The sequence below is a fragment of the Anas platyrhynchos genome, chromosome 3, assembly GCF_047663525.1.
Source record: "Anas platyrhynchos isolate ZD024472 breed Pekin duck chromosome 3, IASCAAS_PekinDuck_T2T, whole genome shotgun sequence".
NCBI lineage: Eukaryota > Metazoa > Chordata > Aves > Anseriformes > Anatidae > Anas > Anas platyrhynchos.
Genome location: NC_092589.1, coordinates 113,348,453 through 113,372,164, shown reverse-complemented (window position 1 = coordinate 113,372,164; position 23,712 = coordinate 113,348,453). Strand labels below are relative to the sequence as shown.

Sequence of the window (23,712 nt, the reverse complement as noted above, 5' to 3'; positions counted from 1 at the left end):
TAGCACTTTAACAGCTCTATCTAGACACAAAACTCTTCTTGCCTTCTGTTATTTTGAGCTAAAACCAGTGAGATTGAGCCAGCAAATAAAAATACAGGAGAGAAGTACAACTCACCAAGATGGTCACCACCAAATACTGGAAGTGATTGCGAAGATCGGCTGCATGAGTACAGAACAGGACAAAGTTGCTCTGCTCCAGCTGTTGAATTGAAGATATTTGGTGACCACCAAAAGAAGGAAAAGGAGAAAAAGACCAAAAAAAATCACACTCCATGCTAGCGAAACATAGTTGGAGACTAATTTCTTAAACAAGGATATGGGAGCCTTGTTTTCCCTCATTTGCAACAACATGAAGAAGGAGTAACTCTCCTGCTATCCCTGGACTAACATGCCAGAAATACCAGGACAAGCAAGAGGAAAACCATGCTCCTAACAGGGAAAAAAACAAAACAAAACAACAACAAAAAAAAACAACACAGGAACTGCCTTATGAGAGCATTCTGCCTAAGGACTCTATTCCCCATGTTGCAATTGCCTTGTGTCATGGTTACAGACACAGCTGCAGACTTCTGCAAGAAATTGCCCTTCCTTTTCCACAGCTATGCCATAAATCTTTCCCCACAAGTTCTGATTCCCTAACAAGTCACTCTTCAACTTCTTGTGTTAAAGCAGCTAACTCTGAGCTCTGCATACAACCTTGGCTAATGAGCATAGCTTTGGGTTAGATATTTCGGTAAGTTCTAGTGCTCATTGGATGGAAGGATCAGGCCACATTATAATGGCAGGTGAAGCTGCAGCAACCACACTTTTGCAGAACTCATGAGGTTCTGAACACCAAAATACGGTTTGGGCACAGCCTGGACAGTTCTGTAGAAGTAGAATGACAGAGGAGGATTTGATACTCGTGCCACAGCAGCACGATCAACTCTTGCTTCTTTGTGTGCTTGTAGATTATCAGAAGCTAATCATCTGCATATAAATTAGGCCAAAAGTTATATCCCTTCTCCATTGCACCAAAGCCTTCCCTAGCTTGTGGCCCAGTTTCCTCTGCCTTTGTTTCAGATGTGGAATATCACACTCCAGGATTATGGCCAATGCATCTTTACCTGCCCATTCTTTTGCTCATCAGTAATCTGTTCATGGGGGAACACCCTAAGTCAGTGTTCCCCACCCTCAGAATTAATAATAGCAGGGTTTGCACATGCTGACTGAACTGGAGCAATGCAAATTCCAGCTTCTGCCTCCCCTTATACCTTCCCTTTAGTCTGTACAACAAGAAAAATAAAGAGGTATGGGGTGACAGAAGATCTTTTCTTCTTTGGGTGTAGTCAGCAAGTGGTTAGCTATAGGCAACCAGATTTGTGTTGTACCCTTACTGACTGAATGGATGCTGGAAGGATCTGGACCACAAGGGACTCTCGTCATTCTTCTCCCTGTCTCTGTGGTTGCTCTTGGTGCCTGCAACTACCAGATTGCAAAAATGCTTCTCCTCTTGTTTCTCATGCTTGGGCCTTCCAGAAAGGACTGGCAGAAGCAGTAGAGGACAACCTTACTAACTGTGCCCAAATCCACACCAACGGGAACTTCAGTGCTTCTTTGGCAACCAGGTTTTTCAAGCAGTCTTTCCAAGAAACTTTCTAATTCACCACGACTACTGGTGAATACAGCACTGGTCTCTCACATGCCCAGATCTTGTCCTCCGTCCTAATATTTACTGTGACCAGTGGCTCATGTGACTAAGAGACTGTTGACAAAAACATGGATATTTTCAAAATAAAGCCAATTCAACTGATATGTACATAGCAACAGATTCACATCAAAGCCATTTTTTAGTTGAATATAGCTTACAAATCAAGCTTTAAAATACCTTGAACTATGGGAAGTAAGATTGCTTACTGAGTGGCTCTAAGTTCTTTCTACAGCTTCTCTTTATGGGAGGACATATCATTTTGTGAGAGCCACGTACAGCCGCAGGTCCCGATTTGAAAATTAGCTCTGTCCAGCTCTGTAATAGCTAAGACCACCTGCCTCTGAACATCTCACTCTGACCTAATGCCTTCCATCACAGAATACTCCATCAGAACTGGTTCAGCCACTGTCTGAGAACAGTCACCTATGCAAAAGAAAGGGGCCGTGGTTTAAAGCAGCACACACTATAGAGAAGAACAGAGAGAAGAGCAAAAACATTCTCTAAGCAACTAACACCACAGGAGACTGTAGATGGATAGCATATAATAGCCCAATCTGGGTCACTGGGACTAGTTCCTTACCTTTTATGAAAAAAAAAAAAAAAAAAAAGGAAAAAAAAAAGAAACATCTTTAAATGGTCAGGTCTTTGGTTTTCCTTCTCACTTGAATGAACTATCTCCAGCTGCACAGGATCCCAGGCACCAAAAAAGGTTCTGGTTCCCTACTGATTTGTAGAGGAAGGCACCACCCCCTTGATCACCACCTCCAGTCACAAGCCAAAGGTTATATGCATTGGAGCTGCCTCAAACTCTACCATGCTGGGACTGGAAAGAGGCCAACACACAGCCACAGAGTCTGAAGTTACCTGAACTGCTGTTGAGATGAGAAGAAATGAAGCTGTAAGCTTCAGATATGGACCATGCTTCATGGTGAGCTTGAGCCCCTTGCAAAAAGGAATCGCTCTGTCTGAATTCAAGGCATAAGGATCTAAGAGGAATAGAATACATAAAATAACAATATTTTCCAGAGACAACCATGAAATCATTATTAATAAATTTAAGCATATTTAGATGTATCTTACCATCTTTTTCCTTTACTCCAAAAAAAAGAATGGTAAGTCCCAGAAGATACACACCAAATATAACCCCTGCTGCAATCATATAAACTTCTGCCTTTGAAGAGAAAAAAAGATATATTTGAAATCATGACAGGAGAATGACAAGTCATTATGAAAAATTCAGTATCTTTCTGGTGAGTCATCTGCAAATGAAGAAATGCCCATCTAAACGGAGCCAACTGTCTGTCTTCTACCCCTCTGAAAAATGTTCACTTCTGCAATTCATTTATAAACAACACCTACTTAAGGATAAATCCAGGACACATGGGTATATATTTCTTGGGGGGAAAAAAGAAGCTGTGAACAAAAGGGCTACTGTGTTGGCAACCAGAACATTTCAAAAATTTGCTTATGTTGAGACTAGCTGTAGACACACACAGTCATCTGTCAAAAACATGCAGCATCCATAGAACGATTCTGATATATTTTTTTTCAGATCCAGTCAATCTAGCTACACAGATTCCAACCTCTATTTTCATTCTGGGTGGAAAAGGATTCAGTGCTGATGCACACATAACTACTACACTTGCTGCATTTATACATAACAATATTAAAATCTTACTTTAGGCTTTAATTAATTTTAAAAAACATTCTTTCATACCGATATTTTGAGAATATGGTAGCTTGCATGGTTGTTTTCCCAGTTAGCTAATGAAATGCTCAACAAATTCAGAAATCTTTGCTTTCTATTAGCCAGATGAACAAACCCTCCAAGGATACCTCCCACACAATCAAATCATATTTATTGCTTCTAACTTTGATTACTGCGACTCTTGAATAAAGCTTTAAAATTTTATTTTGCTTTAGCGTTCTGTGTTTTTTTTTTTTACTGTGTTATGAAAGATAAAATAAGTGCTGGTGATACAGCTTTGTGACACAATGATTACTTGATAGGAAAATTGAATTCTGAATGATCAGTTAGATGTTGCAAATGACAGGATTATAAATCTAGAAATGAAGTGGCAAATAGGCATGCAATTACAAGAATGTACTCCCAAATATAAAGTCACTTAGTGTAGATGCAAAGGTAGACAGATGCACCACTTAAGTGGTTCAATTGATGATCTTCAAGTGTTCATTTAGACAATCTCCAAGTTGACAACTTTTATTAAGATACTTACATTTCAGAAAGGGATGTGGTAAAATAAAGAATAGTCCTGTACTCCTTTATTTGGGATATTTTGGATACAGAATTATAAACTTAGTCACAGAGTACATCTGTACTACTAGTTATGGCTTGTATAGATCGCGGAAGTGTAGATACCTGAATTCACTTAAATGAGGTGTAATTTCAGCCAAGACAGAAGGGCTAAACTAAAAAAAAAAAAAAAGGAGAGGAGGGAGCTTCACTACGAATTTTATATTTCATGTCTATTCATTTGTTAATTTTCTTGAAGCAACTGAATTAAATGTTTTCTTTGACAGGTCTTAGTTAAGTGTAATTTGAACTCAATTCACCCAAACTATTAAAGATATTCATGGTGGACCAAATAAGATTCTCTGACCTTACACAAAACCTGTTAGCCCACGTACAAACCGTATCAATGCCAATTCTTGATTTGCAGTAGGGAAGATACACTCTCCTAAGCTGTGTGTTTCACATGGAAGTTCTAAACAGAAACAATTTCAGGAGAGCTTAGACGCAAAATAATACTTTCTTCCACTTTGCTTCTTTAATAATCAGCAAAGTAATCTCAGTAATTCACAAGCTCTGCCTTTAAACAGGGTGTGCTCTTGAGCAACTAAGAATCAGCCTTTGTGATGAAAGGGGTCAGGATCATACTCCTGAACGCTTCTAAGAGGAAACATCAAGATTCAACCTCTTCTAAATATTTTTCTTTTTTTTTTAAGACTAAGGTTGTTGGAGGTACTTCAGGTTCATAGCCCTTAATCAACTTATAACTGAATGTCCATCACTCATACAACTGAGATTCAAGATTCAACATCTCCTGTTGATTATCTGGTTGGGTGCAGATTCTGTCGTGCACCATGAGAACAAAAAGGAAAACGCGATGTCACGTGATGCAAAGCAGCTCCCCCAGGTGCTTGAAGGCCATGCATGCTCACATAAGGCAACCAAATTGATGCCGGGTCATGTGCACGGCAAAAAATTGTGGTCTTCATTAAACAGGATAGTAGGGAGTGAGGTAGGTTGCCAGAGCTGTTCATTCACACCTCTACCCTTGGCAGAGGGCTCTTTGGGAAAAAGGGTAGGAGGGAATAAGGAGTGAACAGAACCTTGCCCATGGAAAACAGTTGGACACCATAATCCAGACCATTCTTAACCATGGGATACTATTCACTTAAAAAAACTGGGAAGACGACACAGAGGGAGAAGAGAAAAAAGTAAAAAAAAAAAAAAAAAAAAAAAAGTAAATAAACAGGAAAAGTTTACCAAAATAAATAAATGCCTGAATGTAAATAAGGAAGTGAAATGAGGAAAACAAAAGAAATAAGCAAATATCCAAACTTGTTTTTAACATATGAATAAATTAGTTTGCAAAAGTGTACTTTAGGATAGTGTGAAAGCTGTAAGAATGTTAAAAGGATATAACAAACAACAGATTTATCAGTAAAGGTAATATCTTTAATTAAAACAACCCATACAGCTGGGGGAAAAAAAAAGAAGACAAGATTCCAGTCACAGTTCCCCTTCTTCAGATACAAAAAAGAAACAGATCTAAAACATGCTTGTTTGTCTAAAAGCTTCTGCATTGTTTCCCAGTGTTAGTAGCTAGTTTAATGAAAAAATGTTACTTCCGTTAAAAAAAAAACACTGGCTAGTTCAGGCTATTTTTCTGATTCTTTTTTTTTTAAGTAAAAAACCTGCTTGATATGCAACTCATTGTGAAGTTTCTTCATTTATATCCCTGCTACCTCAACAAGCACAGGAAAGCACGTGGTTAGGAAGAAAATAAATCAAAATCATCTATTTTTTCCTTGGAAGCCAATTAGGAGATTTGAAAGTGGAAGTCGGTGATTATGACATAAAGCAGATTCAGAAAAGGAATCTGCTGTGCAATGAAATTCAGCTTGCACTACAACTCTTCAAGCTACTCTCCACAATTCACAGAGCTGTAATAGCACAGTGATTTCCTACAGCAATCCATTGTCCACTAGAAGCTAAAAAGGAAGAAAGGATAATGTTCTGTGTCTTGTTAAAAAATACACTAGAAGTTACCTAATGAGCAGCTTCAAAAACACTTTAATCAGCTACAAAATGGCACAGCCACTTAGAGAATCAGCCCAGCTCTCCCCAGGCAGTTTCCCAGCTCAGGTGTCTGAGAAGACTTACAAAGGCCTGTGCCAACAAAAGAGATGAGGCAGCAGAGAGGCAGAGAATAGCACCTGGGACAGGGGGATGCATGGCTCGGTCACCTTCCTGGACTGCCTGTGCTGGTGCCAGGGTATGCTAATTCAAAGGGTATGTGAAATCATGCCTTTAGCTTGGGATTTTACAGCTGCTGAAGAGTGGGAATGGAATAGTAGCTATTCAACCCTTACACGCAGACCACTGGCTACAGATAGGTACATCCTGATCTGCACTGTGCAACTGAAATTAGACTTAGGTCAAAGAAACCTTCTTCATAGGGAATTTTTTATAGAAGTGAGTATATGCACTGGCAGAAATGCATGAAAATATAAAAAGTGAGACTAACTCTAGCAAATGGTAATATGGAACCAACAAACTGCTGGTTTCACAAGTGACAGAAAAAATACTAGTTAGGCATTTGCTTGATTCAGGGCCTGTTTCAAGACCACTGGAAACAATGAAGATGGTCAAACTCTGTCACAAAGATTTGGATCAGGTTTTAGGATTACCTCTTATACATAAAACTTCCTCTATTTCTCCAAAAATGGAGAACTGAAGCATTAAAAGATTAAATTACTTGTGCATTACAGAGCTGCATTACAGGAAAAGTCTGCCTCAGAAAAAGAAACAAGTGTGGACCTCAAGGTTCATGCCACATGTTAACCATTAAGCCCTGTTCCTACTTACTGCCTGATACCAACCATTTACCATCAACAGTGCTTTATACTTTCACAAGGATACAGATTCCAAGTAGGACTTAGTTTCTTGCATGTAACAGCCATTAATTTTTGTAGAAGATCCCTACTGATAGCTGCTTTGAGAAGCAATGTTGCTGAACTGAAAGATTCTGCCCTAGCCTCCTTTACTTCCTTACTAAGCTTCTATTTTACACTGCAGATCAGCCTCTAGTGAAAACGAAGTGTGGCCATACACCTTCTGGATACTTTACAGTTCAGCATCTTCAGCAAAGCTCCTCAGTATAATTCTTCTGCCACACTTAGAAGTGGTTGTAAAGACAACAGAGATGAACCCTTGTTGTTAAGAAGGCAGTTGTCTCAGCTCCAGCATTGCTGGTTTCAAGGAAGTCATGTTCAAGCTCATCTGGCTGGGTGATGTGACACCACAAGACTAACATGCCCCTCTAGGGCCAGGTTGGATGGGGCTTTGAGCAACCTGGTCTAGTGGAAGATGTCCCTGCCCATGGCAGAGAGATTGGAATGAGATGATACTTAAGGTCCCTCCTAACCCAAACCATTCTCTGATTCTGTGGTTCTCTCCCAAAGAGATCTTCCTGTGCTCCCACAGACACTTACTTGATGGGACAGGGAGTCCGAGGGCTCAGGGTAGCTGGGACTGTCATGCCAGGAGTCGTTAGGGCTGGTTGTGTTTAGGGGGGGATTTGTGGTGCAGTTATGAGAGTGATGAGCACTGGCCACAATTTGCCCCTGAAGTGCAGCTCCAATCAAGGTCCCAAGAACTTCCATGGTCATTCCTGGAGAAGGAAGCACAAAGGAGCATTCAGGATGAGAACCTGATCCCTCCACTGTTCACATGCCTGCTCATTTATCTCACTGAAGAACAACCTCATCAAAGCAATTCAATTTTATTTTATGTGGATTAAGCAGAAGAAGCAATACCAAGAACAGCTGAACTGGAAGGTCAGTAATAGAATAGCCTCAAGAAAAGAAAGTTTTGCCACTGGATTTCTGATCAGCTTTTAGACGCCTCCATGGAAGAGCCTCTTTTATGCAGGCTTCATGATAAATATGGCTGGGATTAACAGACACAAGGGAACAGAGAAACTTTTCATCCTGAGGACAAGAGCTAAATTACAGTTTAAATACTGAATGCCACTTTTCCAAAGCACAGCTAGGAGCCATAACATCAAACTTTTCACTTCATGTTTGACAGTAACTTTGTGAAACATTTTGGAAGCCACTTATCTGCTCAGACCTCGGTCCTCCAACTGTAAAATGAAACAGGGCTTACCTTGGGTTTATGTTGGAACTAATCCAGCTGTAAAGCTCTTGACAACAGCAGATGCTGTTCTTAAGACTGCCTAAGGCTGTAGTCAGGCAGAACTAGGCACCTCAGCCTCAGAGCGTGGTTTAGATCACTAACAAATCCACTTCAGCACCATCAGAACAAGGGAGCACCTAAAAACCAACTAGTCTCCATTTTGGAAAGCAAAGATATCTAACCACATGTATCCAGATCGTGCCCATGCACACAAAATCAGTCAAAGTAGTTGTTACAACCCAGCTGTAGGTGACTGTTGAATAAATTGGGTTTTGACCCTTCTCATTCAGAGGGATTTCAAGCCTACCACTCCTATTTCCACGCAATATGGCCATACCCAGCATCCCCAGTGCAGGGAGATAAACTGAGTTCCTGTCCTAGCTCCAGGTACTACTTAAGCATTTTGCATAAAGAGTAATTAGATTGAATATGTGAACAGATTAGGAACAAGGACCAAGACTTACTACTTCTGAGAGAGTATTCTTCTCATTGACCTAAGCACTAGGGCTCCTGCTACCAAAAGGGTTAACCACCACGCTTCAGACAGTGCAGTAACAAAAGCTGTAAGCAGCTATGGGAGATCAGGGAAGGAAAACGCAAGACAGGCACCCAGGAGACTTGGATCGTAAATCATTGCCAGTATGTTCCCACACAGAGAATGTTTCTGAATGGAAGACCTGAGGCTTCGTGTTACATAAATTTAAACCAAAAGGTAAAAAAATAATAATAATAAAGGTTCTTCCTCAAACTTAATATCTAATCTTCCCAGCACTGATTCAGCTCAGTCCATCCAAACAAAAGTGGCTGATGGTGGAAATCCTAACTTCAAACTGATGTGAACTGTCCTGCCACAATCCAGTCTCTGATGCATCTTGCAGAGCTTCCAAACTGTTCAATGCCCAGCACAAAAGAAGTAATACCTGAGTCACACCTTTCATTCAAAACACCACCTACACCTTCATAACCTTTACCTAAGACATCACATTAGCATTTTACCAAGCGCTTGCATACAATAAAACTCAAAAACATTATAATAGGCAACAGAAACACAACTATTATGAAACCTCTTATTTTCTAAGAAGTTCCAGGAGCTGAGAAACAGGCAGATTTTCAAAGTCTTTGGGTGCTCAGAATTGACAATGTGTTACTTTCCACTGTAGCAAAGAAAGCAGATCTCTTGGAAAAAAATATTGTATTTGGAGTTGGTTCTATTTTGCCCAGATATACGTAGTATTTATCTGAAAACAACTTCGGAATCCAGCATTTCTGTCATGCATTTACAGTAAGGAACAGGAGAAAACATATGATAAACAGTTCTGCTTCTCTCCAGTAGAGGGGAGTGGATCCTCTGACCCCAACCTTTTGTTTTTCAAAACACACTTCAGATTACGCTGCTGTGTGTCTCTAAGCAATTGAAGAAATGCTTGAACAACTAACTGCATCTGAGAAAGTCTATCAACGAGAATTCTCTATGAAACCCAAAGAGAAGTAAGGGAAGAGTGTTTAAGTAAGGCTTTGCTAAAAATAAATAAATAAAATTAAAAAATATATATATCACAATCATAACCATTACAAGAAAACTAATCTCCAAACAAATATTATTTCAAAATAGACAAAAATACTAGTGCCTGAACAGTCAAAATTATGGCTAATTGCACCACCCTAAATTATCTCAGTAGAAGAGCTGTATACAGAAAAGTTAAACACTTTTCTGAATGGTAAAATGACACTATAAATGTACTACACCTCTTAGCCGTGGAGTTCAAGAGCATTTATAAGCAAGAGTTTCACATAACTGTGAAATTATTGGACTAGCAGACAGGAAAGCACATTTATTTGGACCACAGCCTCTAAAGACATAAAACCAGACAACAGAAAACACTAGGTATGTGGGTTTGGTTAGAATTTCAGCCAGATGACTCAAGATTCTGTCACTGCCAAAGAATAGAACACAACTGGAATCTGCTGCTGTTTAGCTCTGTGACTGCTAGCCCAGGATTTCTCTTGACATAGCTGATGATAATGCAAATTACAACCAATCCATGTGGCTGAGAAGGGGTTGGGTTGCTCAGGGGATATTAGATCTAGAATTTCTGATGTGATATTTTAGCACTTCTGGCCATATCGTTGTGCCTCTGTGGTCCAGTTTTCTGTATACTCAACAAGTATGTTGAGGGTTAGAAGAACTAGTGGAAAAGAAAAGGGTTCTTGCTGTGAAGAGAAAAAAGATGCAAAAACAACAAGAAGTTATAAACTACTCCAAAGCAACACCAAAGGACACATTAAGACAGAGAAAAATCTTTCATGTGACGTTTGAGCACTCTTTTCTTTTAATGCTGGTGGACATGAGAGACGGCAGCTACACAATAAAGAAGGCATGTGAACAGAGCTGAGGAGAGAAGGAAGCAAGGAACTGTTCTTACATGCATTTTATGAGCTATACAGGAATTCTTGAAAAAGATTTTCATTGCACTTTTTGGTTTTAACAATTTGCATCAAAGCAAAATCTTTGTCTGGTTTTGGAGTAAAGAGATAAAGAGCCTGAGATCTGGTCTGTAAGCTGTCATTCTTTTAACTAATACAGTCAGAATGCTAGTTATACAACAACAAGATCTTTCTGCTAGCTACCTGCAATGTCTTAGATTTAAAAAGACACAGACATAACAAAAAGAGAGGTTTTAATTGGTGTGCATGTGCACACACACACAAAAAGAAAATCCAAACTAAAAGAAAAAAAAAGCTCAAAATTACGTTCAAACTTTTTTAATGGAATGTAAAATGAGATCAGCACTTTGTGCGTTCCCCTGAAAATCATCTTTAAATTAAATAATTATTCTGTATTCAGGCTCTGGGTAATTTTTATTTTTCTCCTGGCTAGCAATAAACTGAAAAGAGTTTATAGCTAATTTGACAATTTGAGACAATAAAACATTAATATCTCCCAGTTAGCTAGAGAAATTGAAGCATCTACAGGACAAAATACTTCTCATCAGATATTAAAAATCTCATGTAGATGTCCAATTTAGGGACACAAAACATTAGGAACTTCCTATAGCTAGAGAATGATTTTAAATAAAAGCCAGCCCCAGTCCACGTGAGAAAGCCCACATCACACTCACGGTACGCAGTTGCAGAATCTCGCTCCTTCTGGTCTGTGCTGAGAAACATGGTGAGAGCAGTATATGGCACCTGGAATAGCTATGCAAAGAAAGAACATAATTCAGGAAGTTTCAAGGTAGATGATGTATTTCTCTGATATCCACAAAGATAGTTTAATGTAACATTAGAAGTCATTTATTAAGAACATTGCATCTTTTAGCAGAAAGACCTGGGTTTTCTTTCTGTTTTATCAAGCACATAAGAGCAAAAAAAAAAAAATCTCTTTCATAATACAATAATAAATAATAAATTGCCAAGAGGCTCGACCTTAATGCTGCGTTCATCCAGCTTCCTTGGGAAAAAGTCCTTTAAAACCAGGCTATAAAGCATCTAGTTTTCTTTGCACTAGGAGGCTATCATGTTCCGAGCTTGAGCTAACTAGCAGGAAGCAAAGCCATAATAAAACAATATAATTTTCCACCTTACTCAAGCCAGAAGACTGCATACAGCCCCCAAATATTTCAATATTTGTTTCAGTACATAATTCTTTAACTCTCTGGGAACCACTTTTTCAAAATATGACCTAGTGAAGTTCAATGAGCCAGATTTCACCCTGCTGTATTGCAATGCAGCTGCCTCACTTCCAGTCCTGATCTGCTGTGAGATACTGCTTCATTCCAGAGATAACTTCTTTCACCTTGATACTGGCTACAAGGCAGAACTGGGTGACACAGCCCCTGCACGTACAGTTATGGAATGTCTGAGAAGTTCCTTGGGATCCACTGAAATAATAGTTCCTACAATATGGTTGCTAAATACTGCAAGTCGTGCAATATGGCGCAAAAATTCATGTGTTCAAACTCTTTTATCCAGACATAAATATCTTGATGACTATTATCAATACAATTTCAGCTCTGGGCTTTTCCTTGCCTTCCACCTTGAGTCAAAGCACCCAGAACGAGAGCCACAAAGCCATCTGGTCTCCTAATCTGCCCCTGAAAGCAGAAGTTGTGAGAAATTAGATGTCTAACAGGAATGCGGGAATTTAAATATCTCTGTGGATCTATTCAAGAATGAGTTAAGTATCTCATTAATTCCCCTCATTAATTCCCCAAAAGGATGAGATGGTTTATGACACTGTCTTTCCCCAGATGTGCACCAATGGCTTTCAGTGCAAGTATTCTACCCTTTTGTGTGTTCAGATCCTTTGGCGCTAAGTCACCTGCCTTAGCCTGAACTACCAGAGAAAGTTCCTGGAGGTTATCTGGCTGAATTAGCAAGTCATTTGCCAGAAAATGACTGGACAGAAACCATGAACCAGCAGAGTTTGATAAAGAGACATCTGCCGATCCCTTAAAACTCGCTAAAAGTTGAAATATAATGTAAAGATTTGGTAAACCTCAGTTTATTAAATTGGAATGCAATAACAGAAAAAAAAACAGGCTACTGCTGAGACATGATGTGTGACTACTTACTGTGGTCAGTGCTTGGAAAAGGCAGTAGAAAATCAGGTACCACACAACTCTTCCTGATACAAAAGGAGGCAGGTACCACATGAGCAAATAGGACACTGCTGTGAAGGGTGTACATGCCAGCATCCTGCAAAGAGAATTAGCACATGCCAATGATCTCAACATAAGGCTAGCAAAGCACATTAAGTTTTCCTCCTCATACTCAGTATCACACAATTCGTTTTATGTGCAGTTTTCCTAAATGCAATCATGATGTGATTTTAAGCATGAAATGTCTGCATGCATTAAATGCACAGATTAATAAGAAATTTGTGTACTTCCATAAAATGTAATATAACAGTAAATCTGAAGGAAAAAATCTATACTTACATTACTAACCTACCCAGAACTGACACAGTTGTCTTGCACTTGTACTGTAATAGCATAACTATATTGCTACTTCTTAGTACATCCCTAGACTACATCTTTATTAGAAAGAATCACTGAAAACTAAGCCCTGTTGTCACATGTCATAACATACTTCAGCTGCGTTTCCATGAGTTTACTTATTAGGAAGGATTTCTTGTTCTAATTTTAACACCTTCAGCTTTCCTCTCAACTTGGCCTCTCCACTGCTACTTCAAACAAATGCAAACACGTTGATATAAACACTGAAAACAGCACAAAAGGTAACGGGCAGCTCACTGCAAGACTTCCTATGGTCTGTATCTACTCTGGTATATAATTATTTGCTCCATTTTACTCAACAATAAAATTCTTAATCACCCCAAACACAAAAGGATCATCACCCGTTGGGGAAGGTGGCTTAAAAACAGAACTACAGAAACTTAAATTCCAGATGTTGCCATGTACCAGCAATTAATTACACTTGGTCTAAAAATGATTTCAGGCAAACAACGCTCCAAACTCTGTGATATGGAAGAAGTGATCAGATGCTATCATTTCGTGAAAGTCTGAGCTGCAGCAGCAGCAGAGCTCTGCCACGTTCTTGTAAATCAGATGTTAAACAATGCAATTAGATGACCAAGATCACAATAAAAAATATCCAAACACGTAAAAGAGAAAACAGATTAATCCCTTCACAACAGCACTACTGACATTGGGGGTCAGCTGATTATTTTGCAATCATGAACCGAAAACGTGGCATACAAAAGGGTAATGTGGGTAAATAGTTCAGTAAAACAATGACTTTTCCACACTGCTCTGGGGGATGGACAGCGTCACTGGGAGCTAAACATTTGCAAGGAAAGTGCCAGGTTCTGGTATTCTCTGTCTCTCCAGTTTCCAGGCCATCAGCAATGGAAAACACAAAGAAGGGCAAAATCCTCACCCATGTCAGGGAATCTACCTTCTTCTACAAAAGTGTGAGCTTTTCCAGGCTGGTGTCCAGACAGAGGCACCAAAATGAAATGTTTTATGGTCATATTTTTGTGCAACTTCTCAGCAGTAACTCTCTTAGTTGCATTATTCCCTCCTCTTTCCACATTTTTCCTCCTTCATTAATTTCAGTGAGTTTTCAGAGCCTTCCTGAACTTGCTGATTTTCTACTATTAACTCCTTTCACAAAATATTTGACCAGATTTGTGTATTTTAAGTCAGTGTCTGCTTACTTCTTTTAAAGGCATTACATAAAATACACCAGTAATGGCTGATGACTTCCTACTATATTATGTACAGTATTAAGCCATACTTAAACTTTTGCCCTCCTTACTAATGTTTGTGCTTTGTGGACAAACTCTTCTGACAGAGCCAATTCCATTGCTTCACTCTGGATACTCAGGAAATCAGAATAATTTCAAAGTAATAACGTATCTTTAAACTAACAGGAGATACATTTTTTCCTTGCATAAAAATGATCTGAGCACCAAAGCACAGGAACAAAATTCCTATGAAAAGATACCATTACCAAAAGAAAAAAGAAAAAAAAAAAAGACAAAATCCTTCTGGAAAGAAAGCAGCTGGTTGATGAGTGCATATTGAAGGATGCACTTCATGTAGAAGATTCTTCCTCTAAGAAGTGCAACTTGTACACTCATTGGTTTACAGCACAAAGGGCTGCTAAGTTCACATTTCTGCTATGATGGAAGTTATCCTAATATTGATCTAATATCAACACTAAATGTGCTTATTTGCAGTATTTTCAAGAAAGTAAAAAAATGCATCGAATACATCTATTGGCATTTGTTATCAAAATATCATCTGTCAGATATGAGCAGCTCACAATTTTCTGTAGCTCTAAAACCACATGCCAGCAAGAGAACCACCAGCTAAAAAAATTGGCTTGTTTTCCTTGACGTTTCAACAACTTCACTGCATGTTTACACTTAGATTTTAGTTGTGAATTGAATTTGGGGATTATATTAATTCAGAATTCATAATTAATTCAAAATACCTGGCAATACATCCTTACAATGCATGAGACAGAGCAGTGATTAAAGACTCCCTATTTCACAAACTACTTAGTCTCCCCTTGACTTCTAAAATAAAAATAAAAATAAAAAATAAGCTCCCTCTAGCATGGTTGAGATTGGATTCCTCTAATATGGACCACTCCTTTACAATTTTCTTGCTTTACACCTATCAATCTCCTTTTTATATGAGATCTCCTTCTTATATGAACATTCATTCTTCTAATTCTGCTAACATGGGGACAGTACTTGTGAGAGTGTTACTTGCCATGCAGGTTCTGCTGGACAATAGCTAGAGTGCATAGAAGATCTAAGTACATCACAGAGAAACATCACTGTGTCCCTTTAGAAATGCTGATTGAAATCCCAGAGCATCTCTTTCCTCTATAAAACTCACGGTGATTTTTCAGTTAAGTATCTTGATTATGGGGACACACCAGCAACAGGAACAGAGCGATTACTATAAGGACGAATGAAACAGAGTTTCACATCTGTTCCACGTGTATGCACGTATCTTTTAGTGAGCTGGAAGGCTGAGAGCATTAAAGATAAGGGAGCTCCTGAAAGGCTGACACGGGAGGTGATGGCACACTAGGACACAAGTAGAAATTACAACTTTGTGAAGGCGAGCAGCCAAACTGAAAGGAATCTAGACAGAGATGAAAATTCAATCCCCAACAAGGTTTTACACCTGAGATTCTAGTTTTGTTAACAAAGTGGTGTCTTGTCCTTCTCTGTTTGTTTATCAAATGGTAGAAAATCTTTGTATGTTTTCTGCAGGTGAAGAAGCTAAAGGGAAATAGGTGACGTGATAATTTTTCTTCGTGATTTTATATATGAGGAATGGATATGATTGCTTGGAAAAAGGCAAGGAAAAATAAGTCTAATTCAATGAGAAGACTGTACGATCACAACACACACATGCAAAATATTTATATATATATATATATATACGTGTAAACTATATGTACAGATTTCTGCTTACCAAGGCATGAGACGGCCCATTTTTGTCCATTTACTTTTGCTAATAAAAAAGCCAGCAACAGGATCAGTAACTGCTCCTGAGGCTTTGCCAATGAACAGCACCAAAGAGGCTTGGAACGGTGTAATCTGAAAGTACAAACACAGTACTCTGAACAAGAGCCATTGTTCCCCAGTACAATGAAACAGCATAAAGCAACTTTCCAGAAAGAACCTCAGTGTTTTAAATAGTAATGTTCACTCATTTACAAATGAGTGGCTGCTGCTGTCATAGAAAAAAAACATGGCTGCTGCTGTCATAGAAATTACTACTGGTTACTCTATTGGTTTCCCATAGCAAACAAACAAAACATTGAGACAGGCATCATGCAAAATGAGATAAGAGAGGAAAAGTGCAAGGAAAGGGAGATTATAGACATGCTCAGAACTAGGAAGATGAGGCAGATGGTCAAACAGGAAGTCTTTGGTTTAGTTTTAAAACCTGTCAGAGTGTCTCCGTAACTTTCCCCTCAGCTTGTTCCCTACCACAGTCCCATTTCCAGATCACTGTCTTGACCTGACCTAGACAAGAGCCGAGGTAGCTGTGGACATGCATTCATGCTTTTTCATCTCCTGAGATTACCAACAAGGCTGCCAGCTGGTGGCATGAGGCTGCAGATCACAGAAGGGTTAAAAACTTGTGGTTTCTCCTTGAAGCACCTAGTTCATGCCACCAAAACTATAGGCCTGAAAAAAAGTCATTGAAATCTATATAACCATGAATGTTCTCTTAAATCTTTAAAAAATAAACATATAGAGAGACCACTGAAACAGCCTGTGGGACTGTGAGTGTAGAAAACACCCTTTGTCTATATGCGACTTCATGCCCTCACTTCTTTAAACCAGCTAGAAGCCTGGTAAATGCAGCAAATCCAACACCAAGTTTGAGGTAATACATGTATTCCCTGCTTTTCTGCAGGGTTTATTCCTCCCAGGCAGCATCGCCTGCCTTCAGCTCGCACAGGTCCCCTGTGTACAGAAATTGCTGTGGGTATTCCCTCAGAGGTGAAAAAAAGGAGCAACAGTGTCCAAAATATCCAAGACAACCTTTGTTAAAGGCAGATGCTACACACTTCTGGAATCACACTTGCTAATTTTAGCCCAAGTTAGGGGAAATTGCAGAAATAGTTAATTTTCCTGCCACTGTCAGCTCCAAGACACGTACCCACCCCAGAAAGCTTAGGAACAAGGAAGGACTGGGGTTGGTACTGCGGCAGGTAATGACAGCAGCTCGCTGAGCATCCCATTGCTGTACTACAGCACAAGGCTGGGACGTGTCCCACAGCACCATAGTGGGGTCCAGGCTGGCCACCACCCGTGACTTGTGCCCTCCCACTGCCACGGTGACAACAAGAACAAAATAATGATGCAGAAAGATACAGCAGGTAAAATAATGTGTTGATATATGGACATATGGGCAAAAAGTTTGAAATTAGGTGGGTTTTGCATTGGTATCTTGCTCAGATAATGTGAGTAGACAGAAAGGAAGTAAACAGAGGTGGGAAACCTTGAAAATTAAAGGAGGAAAAGGAGGAAAGTTAAGACCTTTCTTACATTAGGAGTGGAGTCTTTGCACAGTCTCCCCATTTTCTGTCATCTACAGGGGTTTATACATCCCTTAACTGCATTTTCTTTCCCTAAATTTAAACAGTTTCAGCACCAGTGCCAGCAACTTCTCAGTGCTAATGCAAAACAAGATAAAATATGCTAAATTCACCCATTTCAAAAGGGAGAAAGACCAGGATCATATTATCAGAGGTTTTAGAGTTTTCTAGTAATGTGATTCAAGGCTTCTGTGTGGTTTGCAGTTGTATTTGGGTGTCTGTAGCTTATACAGGTAATTTAGGTGGAACATGGAATTCAAATGGAAAAAGTATAAGCTACGAAAAGTGAATACAAATGTAATTTTCTTAGAAGGTGCCCAGAGTATGCAATAAGTTTTATGCAATAAGGTTTACACATAGTAAGTTTCATAGTCTCAGAAAGAGCTGAAACAGTTCTGCCCTCTAAGTGGGCAAGATTTAAATTCAGGCACTGACTATAAAATGACATACTCTCCTCTGGGAATATATGGGGAAAAGGAAAAAAAATAATAATAAAAAAATAAAATATGGGAATTCAGAGCTGTTGATCAGGCCTTGAAAAAATCCCACCCCTGCAGGATTACATCAGAGAACAAATTAAGCCATCAAGGAACAAATAATTAAGGCCCTTAACGAAGTAATAACAGTATTCTTACAAATGTTAAGCAAAATTATAGGATTTCAGTAGAAGCTTGTTAACAAAAATAATGATGTCATTTATTTAGGTAGCGTCCAGAGATGCAGGAATGGGACCTGAGCTTCCTGGACACTCTACACAAACACATAAAGAAATAAATGCTCCCTAGGTTCAAGATTTTGCAGTTCCTGTTATAAGCAGAGGATGGGGAAATTCCCATATTTATAAGCACCCTAGAAAATTGTATTAGTGTCTTCCTCATCCAGTTCATGCTTCCTGATCTCCATCCTTGACGCAAGTATAAAACAGTTGTGCTCAGAGCTGCATGCGCCTCCTGCTGCACCTCCAAGCAGTTCCTTCTTCTACCTTCAGCTCTTCTCAGACATCCGCTTGCCATCCTTGACACTTCTGTCCAAATCTGGCCCCTTTTCCTGTGACTTTGACCTCTACAAGACATTTGTAACTCATCTGCCCTTGTCATGATATTCCGTCTTTCTACATCTTAAAGAGCAACTGGATAAATAATATTGATCCAGAACCTCCTTTTTTGTTGTTGTTATTGTTGTTGCTTGTTTGTTTGTTTATTTTATCCAGCAAATAAAAGCAGTCATCATTGCTGAACTCTACTATGGTTTCAGCCACAGCTGTTTTCACAGCCCCTGAAGTTCGGCCTTTTCTCCCTAAAATCCTTTCTTCCACACTACAATACCTTATCTATCCCACCTAGCTACCACACAGACATACAAGACAATCCAAAACAGTGAAAAATGCTTATAGGTTCATTTTATTTGTTTCTCTGCTGCCCTGGAATCTAGCTGGAGCACTGAAAGTCAGCTGAATGGGATGACTCCGGCTGCTTTTTTTCACAAAGTGTATTTCTGCACTGGAAATCCACACACCAAGAGCAAAGAGCCTTCAGGAAGGATCACTCAGCTTCTTTGCAAAGGATAATTATCTTAGTCTAAACAAATAAAACTGACATGAAATTATGATGACTACTGGATGCAACTGCAGTAATTTTAGACTAAACTGAATGAACGAAAATTCACAACCTCAATACGGTACTAAGAGTGTTGCAGATGTCTCCTATCTTAGACACTCTTGATATCAAGAACTTCTTTTGCTTGTGTCTGCAAGTGAGAGAGCTCTGGAGTGCCTAAAGCTCTACTGATGATCACAAACTAAAAGGAAATGATGGCCATTACAAGTCAGAAAGGAAACTAGTGAGAAAAACATTTTTCCAGACAAGTTTATGCAGCTTCCAGGATGCTGAACAGCTAAAGGCAATGCTAACAAGACAATTTAAAAGCATTACTAGAGAATTTACCTTTTATAGTTCTAAGGACATTTTTGATGACACCAACATTGAAGGAAATCTGTAAAGGTTTCTTGTGCTACTTACGTGGGCTATATCTAGCAGGTAGATCTGTAGGAAGAAAGCAGCAGCACTCCCAGCCACTTGGTTTGGGGCACCTCCTATTGCATAGCATAACTTGCGACAGACCGAGAGCCTGTATTCCTGTGCAAGGAGAAACAGAACAGTTGATGAGAAGAACAAAGTACACACAATAAAAACTGCAAAAGTCATAATAGTAAAGTCTGAGGCTAACACCAAATTCAGGTATTGCTTCACAGGTATTCCATTAACAAACCCATAATGCCCTAAATCCCTACCATCATTTGAATGCTGATTGTTCGGGTTTTTAAGACTTTTTGTTCCTACAATCAAATCACAGTGTTCCTACACAGGAATCTAGGTTCACCTACCTACTTCTCATTAGCTATTCAGACCAGGTTGTTGGACGAGGCCCTGGCCAACTGATCTAGTGGGTGGCATCGCACCCCATGGAAGGGGGTTGGAATGAGATGGGCTTTAAGGTCCCCTCCAAGCCAAGCAGTTCAATGATTCTATTAAAAATGAACCAGTTTACAAGCAAGGAGAAATAAAATGCAGATACTGTAATTCTGTTTTCTGGATGTGTCTTGGAGTGTTTAATTCAGATTTTAAAAATGCTGAAAACTTTCCTTTTTTTTTTCCACTTAAAATAATTTATTCTATTAACCTTTCAGACCATGATAATTGATATATGCTTTCTTACCACAATAATTAGACAACATTCATATGGGAAGAAAATTTCTACAGTTAAAGACAGACTGAATACACTGCAAAGATTTGTGTCTCATTCATTCTTCACTTTGCCACAACTTGCTGGTGAGACCCTGGAAAAGTCACTTGACTTTCTCTGTCTTTTTGCTTTCTTCTTATTTTTTTATTTTTTTAAACCAGTGAAAATTGATAAGATAGAGAAAATTACTTTGGGCCCCAAGTACTGTTTAGGAAGGACTAAGACACTCTGTGAGTTTCAAAAACTTTTACAGAACTCTCCCAGCTGCATTTGATGTGCGTTTGAAAAGTACCATAAGCATCCAAGAATATTCTTCAATAGAAGTGACAAATAACAGTATGATTAAAGCTGAAAATAAGGTTTCAAACTCATAATTAGAAGACAAAAGATGTACAGTCTAATAGAAATGCTAATGAAGAATGCTGTGTTTTCCACTAGTAACAGTTTCAGAATACCAGAAAGCCTTTAAAAATACCTCAGAGTTAATGTCATGATATAAAACTCAAAGTACAGGGAGAAAATGACTCTATTAATCTTGTATTCCTTTCATAGAGACAGCATATTCAACCTAAATTTTGACTTTTGAGAAATTTAACACCCATTCAAACCCTTCTTAAAGGCTGCCGTCAGGAGAAGTCAGGACACGTAAAAAAAAGAGTAGCAATATTAATCATGGATCTGCCCTCTCTCTGAACTGAATACATAAGCCCTAAATTCTTACATTAGATTGGGATAAAAATAGAGATATGGTAATGAGATCCAAAACAATGATAATATTTGGATACATTACCTAGCTTCTGAACATTTTAAAATGTACTAAGTGCCATCATCTTTACCATGTGATAGAGTTTTGATAAGTTTTAGACTTCTAGACAGAGCCTTTCATCACCTAATCGTTCTCCTTCAAACTGTTTTATCTGAGTGGGCGTGAGCAAGCAAGCAGGAGTATCAGGACACTTCTGTGTTGGAGAGGAAGAACAAAAAGTCTCAGGCTAATTACAGCTCTCATTACTGGCCTAGTTAAGTGTACAACCACCTTCTTTAGGGGTGACATCCCGTTACTCCACCCCAGCAAAGCGAATGGTGTCAGGGCTAGCTGCAAATCAGGGTCGCCACAGCGGGCCTCACTTTTACTCCAGATTGGCAATTCTCTTCCTCCCGGGGAAATAAAAAAAAAAAGGAGAGTGATACACAAGCACAAGACAGGCTTCACCAGAGAAATGTACTATTTAATTTGATAAAAGAGACTTTAAGCCCAACAAACAGACATTTGTTGTACAAAGTAACCACTTGCTTTTCATACACAGGTCCTGTTAAGCTGGGAGCTGTCTACAGACCCCACACGTCTACTAATCTTGTTCATTTGACTTGCAACACAGTTCTCCTGAGCCTTGCTCCAGGGACCGTGTACTTTTAAACCTAATCACACTGTTTTATTTTTTAATCATACCCTTCTCCTACTCCACCTCCATCCACCTAGAAATTCAATTACTTTCGAAATTTATTTTCCTCTGATTCCTTCCCTTCTGAGCTCCAAGCGTTGGCAACACGACTTCCAGCTGAAACCAAGGGACTAAGTTATTGCCATACAAATCCCAGGTCCCAATCCACCCTCAAAACAAGCTGAGAAAAACCTTCAGATCCATAATGCCATTTTCCTACTTACTTTTCCTAGCAGCTGTCTACAGTGAAGGGCATGAATAAAGAAAAAGCAAATGTCTTGGTGTAAAATACATCGTCCCAAGATCTTTTTGTAATGCAAAGAATAATTAAAGCTGTGGTACAGAAAACAGTTGACCAAGATCTCAATTTTCAGGCTGTAGGCAGCACTCCTCTCTTCAAAACAGTTTAATGGTTAGCAAATTTACCACCTTAGCAATCTTAAATTTTGGGGGGGGTGAGACTCTCACTATGATTCCACACACCCTCAGGATGCTGCTCAGCTGCTTTTTGAACTGCGTTCCCTTGACTCTCCGGCAAAGTTAAAGATAAGGTCACAGCAGAGGCTACATCCCCAGCAATAGCTGGTTTCGTTTTGGGGTAAAATGAGACACAGCACACAGAGGTTCCTGCTCTGGTAGCCTCAGAGCACAGGCAGTCAGCATTTCGTGAACACCCCGAAATGGAGGCTATATTCTGACCAGCACGTGTAGCACCTGCGCTCCTTTTATTTTGCCTCATTAATTCCGGAGCTCATTTGTACTCGAAGCCATAACACACTACAGCAGCTCAGCAGACAAATGACACGCTGTGAAAGGAAGTGCCGCTTTCCTCATTTGAGATCTGCTGCCTGGTGATTTCACTGAGTACCCCTGAGCTTCTATCTGCCGCAAAATAATTATGCAGACTCCACATAACATTGCAGCGTCTCTCTTCCAAAAGAAGCACCCCTTAATCTATTTTCCCTCTCCATACGAAGTTATACCATAACCACATTTTCTACCTCACTAGGAGTGATTCTCTGTACCCGTGAAGTGGAAACAGTTCCTTCTTTCTAAATTCCTGGGCATACGGTTAAGAGTAGAAAAGATTACAGTATCTGGATGAGCAAGTCCTCCTTGGTTGTGATTACATGATATTGCTAATGCCTGACCTCGGAAGCTGGGCTCGGAAGGATAAAATGGACGTGAGCAGAGCGGGACGAGCAGCAGCCTTGCGCTCCCTCCGAGCAGCTGCCAGAGGTTTGCTCCGTTCCTCTTAAGACTGAACTCCCTGCTGCAGCGCGACCTCCAGCAGCAGCAATTGCTTGATTGCTGGGGAAGCCAGCAGAAGCTGTTTCACCTGTGTAAGTTCATCGGTAAGCTGAGAGTACTGAAGAACTCACTAGTGAGCTGAATGTGTAGGCAGCAGTCAAATAAGGAGCAAAACACAAAATGTTTGAACCAAAAATTTTGTTTTGAGACTCCTTTTTTTGTAGTTGAATACAAGCATACTGGATTCAAAGTGCTCCTACAAGCCCTGGAGGAAAGGTGCGAGGTAAAAGAAAGGAAGGTGAAGTTATATATATATATTTTTTATTTTCAGATTAACTGGAAAATTTTGTATTTACACATGCCCCAGTCACATAAAAGTTCATTTTGTCTCAAGGTAAATCAAGAAAGCATAACAGGTGAAAGATTTGATTTTGCTCCTTAAATAGAGTAAATTTAAACATTGTTACAGAAAAGTCATGCATCTAATGCATCCCAGTTCCTTTATTTTTAATTCGCTTGTGACTTAAACCATATGG

General features: G+C 39.4%; 1 protein-coding gene across 1 annotated transcript in view; it reads right to left on the bottom strand.

Annotated features, from left to right (window-relative positions):
• The window catches only part of MFSD2B (MFSD2 lysolipid transporter B, sphingolipid), a 38,755-nt gene that overhangs the window by 12,276 nt on the left and 2,767 nt on the right, over positions 1-23,712 (bottom strand). The window contains exons 2-9 of the mRNA XM_005012908.6: positions 19,760-19,876; positions 16,103-16,227; positions 12,713-12,836; positions 11,258-11,336; positions 7,433-7,611; positions 2,771-2,861; positions 2,555-2,676; positions 116-199 (exon numbers count right to left, since the gene is read on the bottom strand). Coding sequence (XP_005012965.3) covers positions 116-199; positions 2,555-2,676; positions 2,771-2,861; positions 7,433-7,611; positions 11,258-11,336; positions 12,713-12,836; positions 16,103-16,227; positions 19,760-19,876 — 921 coding nt within the window. The remainder of the gene's footprint in view (positions 1-115; positions 200-2,554; positions 2,677-2,770; positions 2,862-7,432; positions 7,612-11,257; positions 11,337-12,712; positions 12,837-16,102; positions 16,228-19,759; positions 19,877-23,712) is intronic.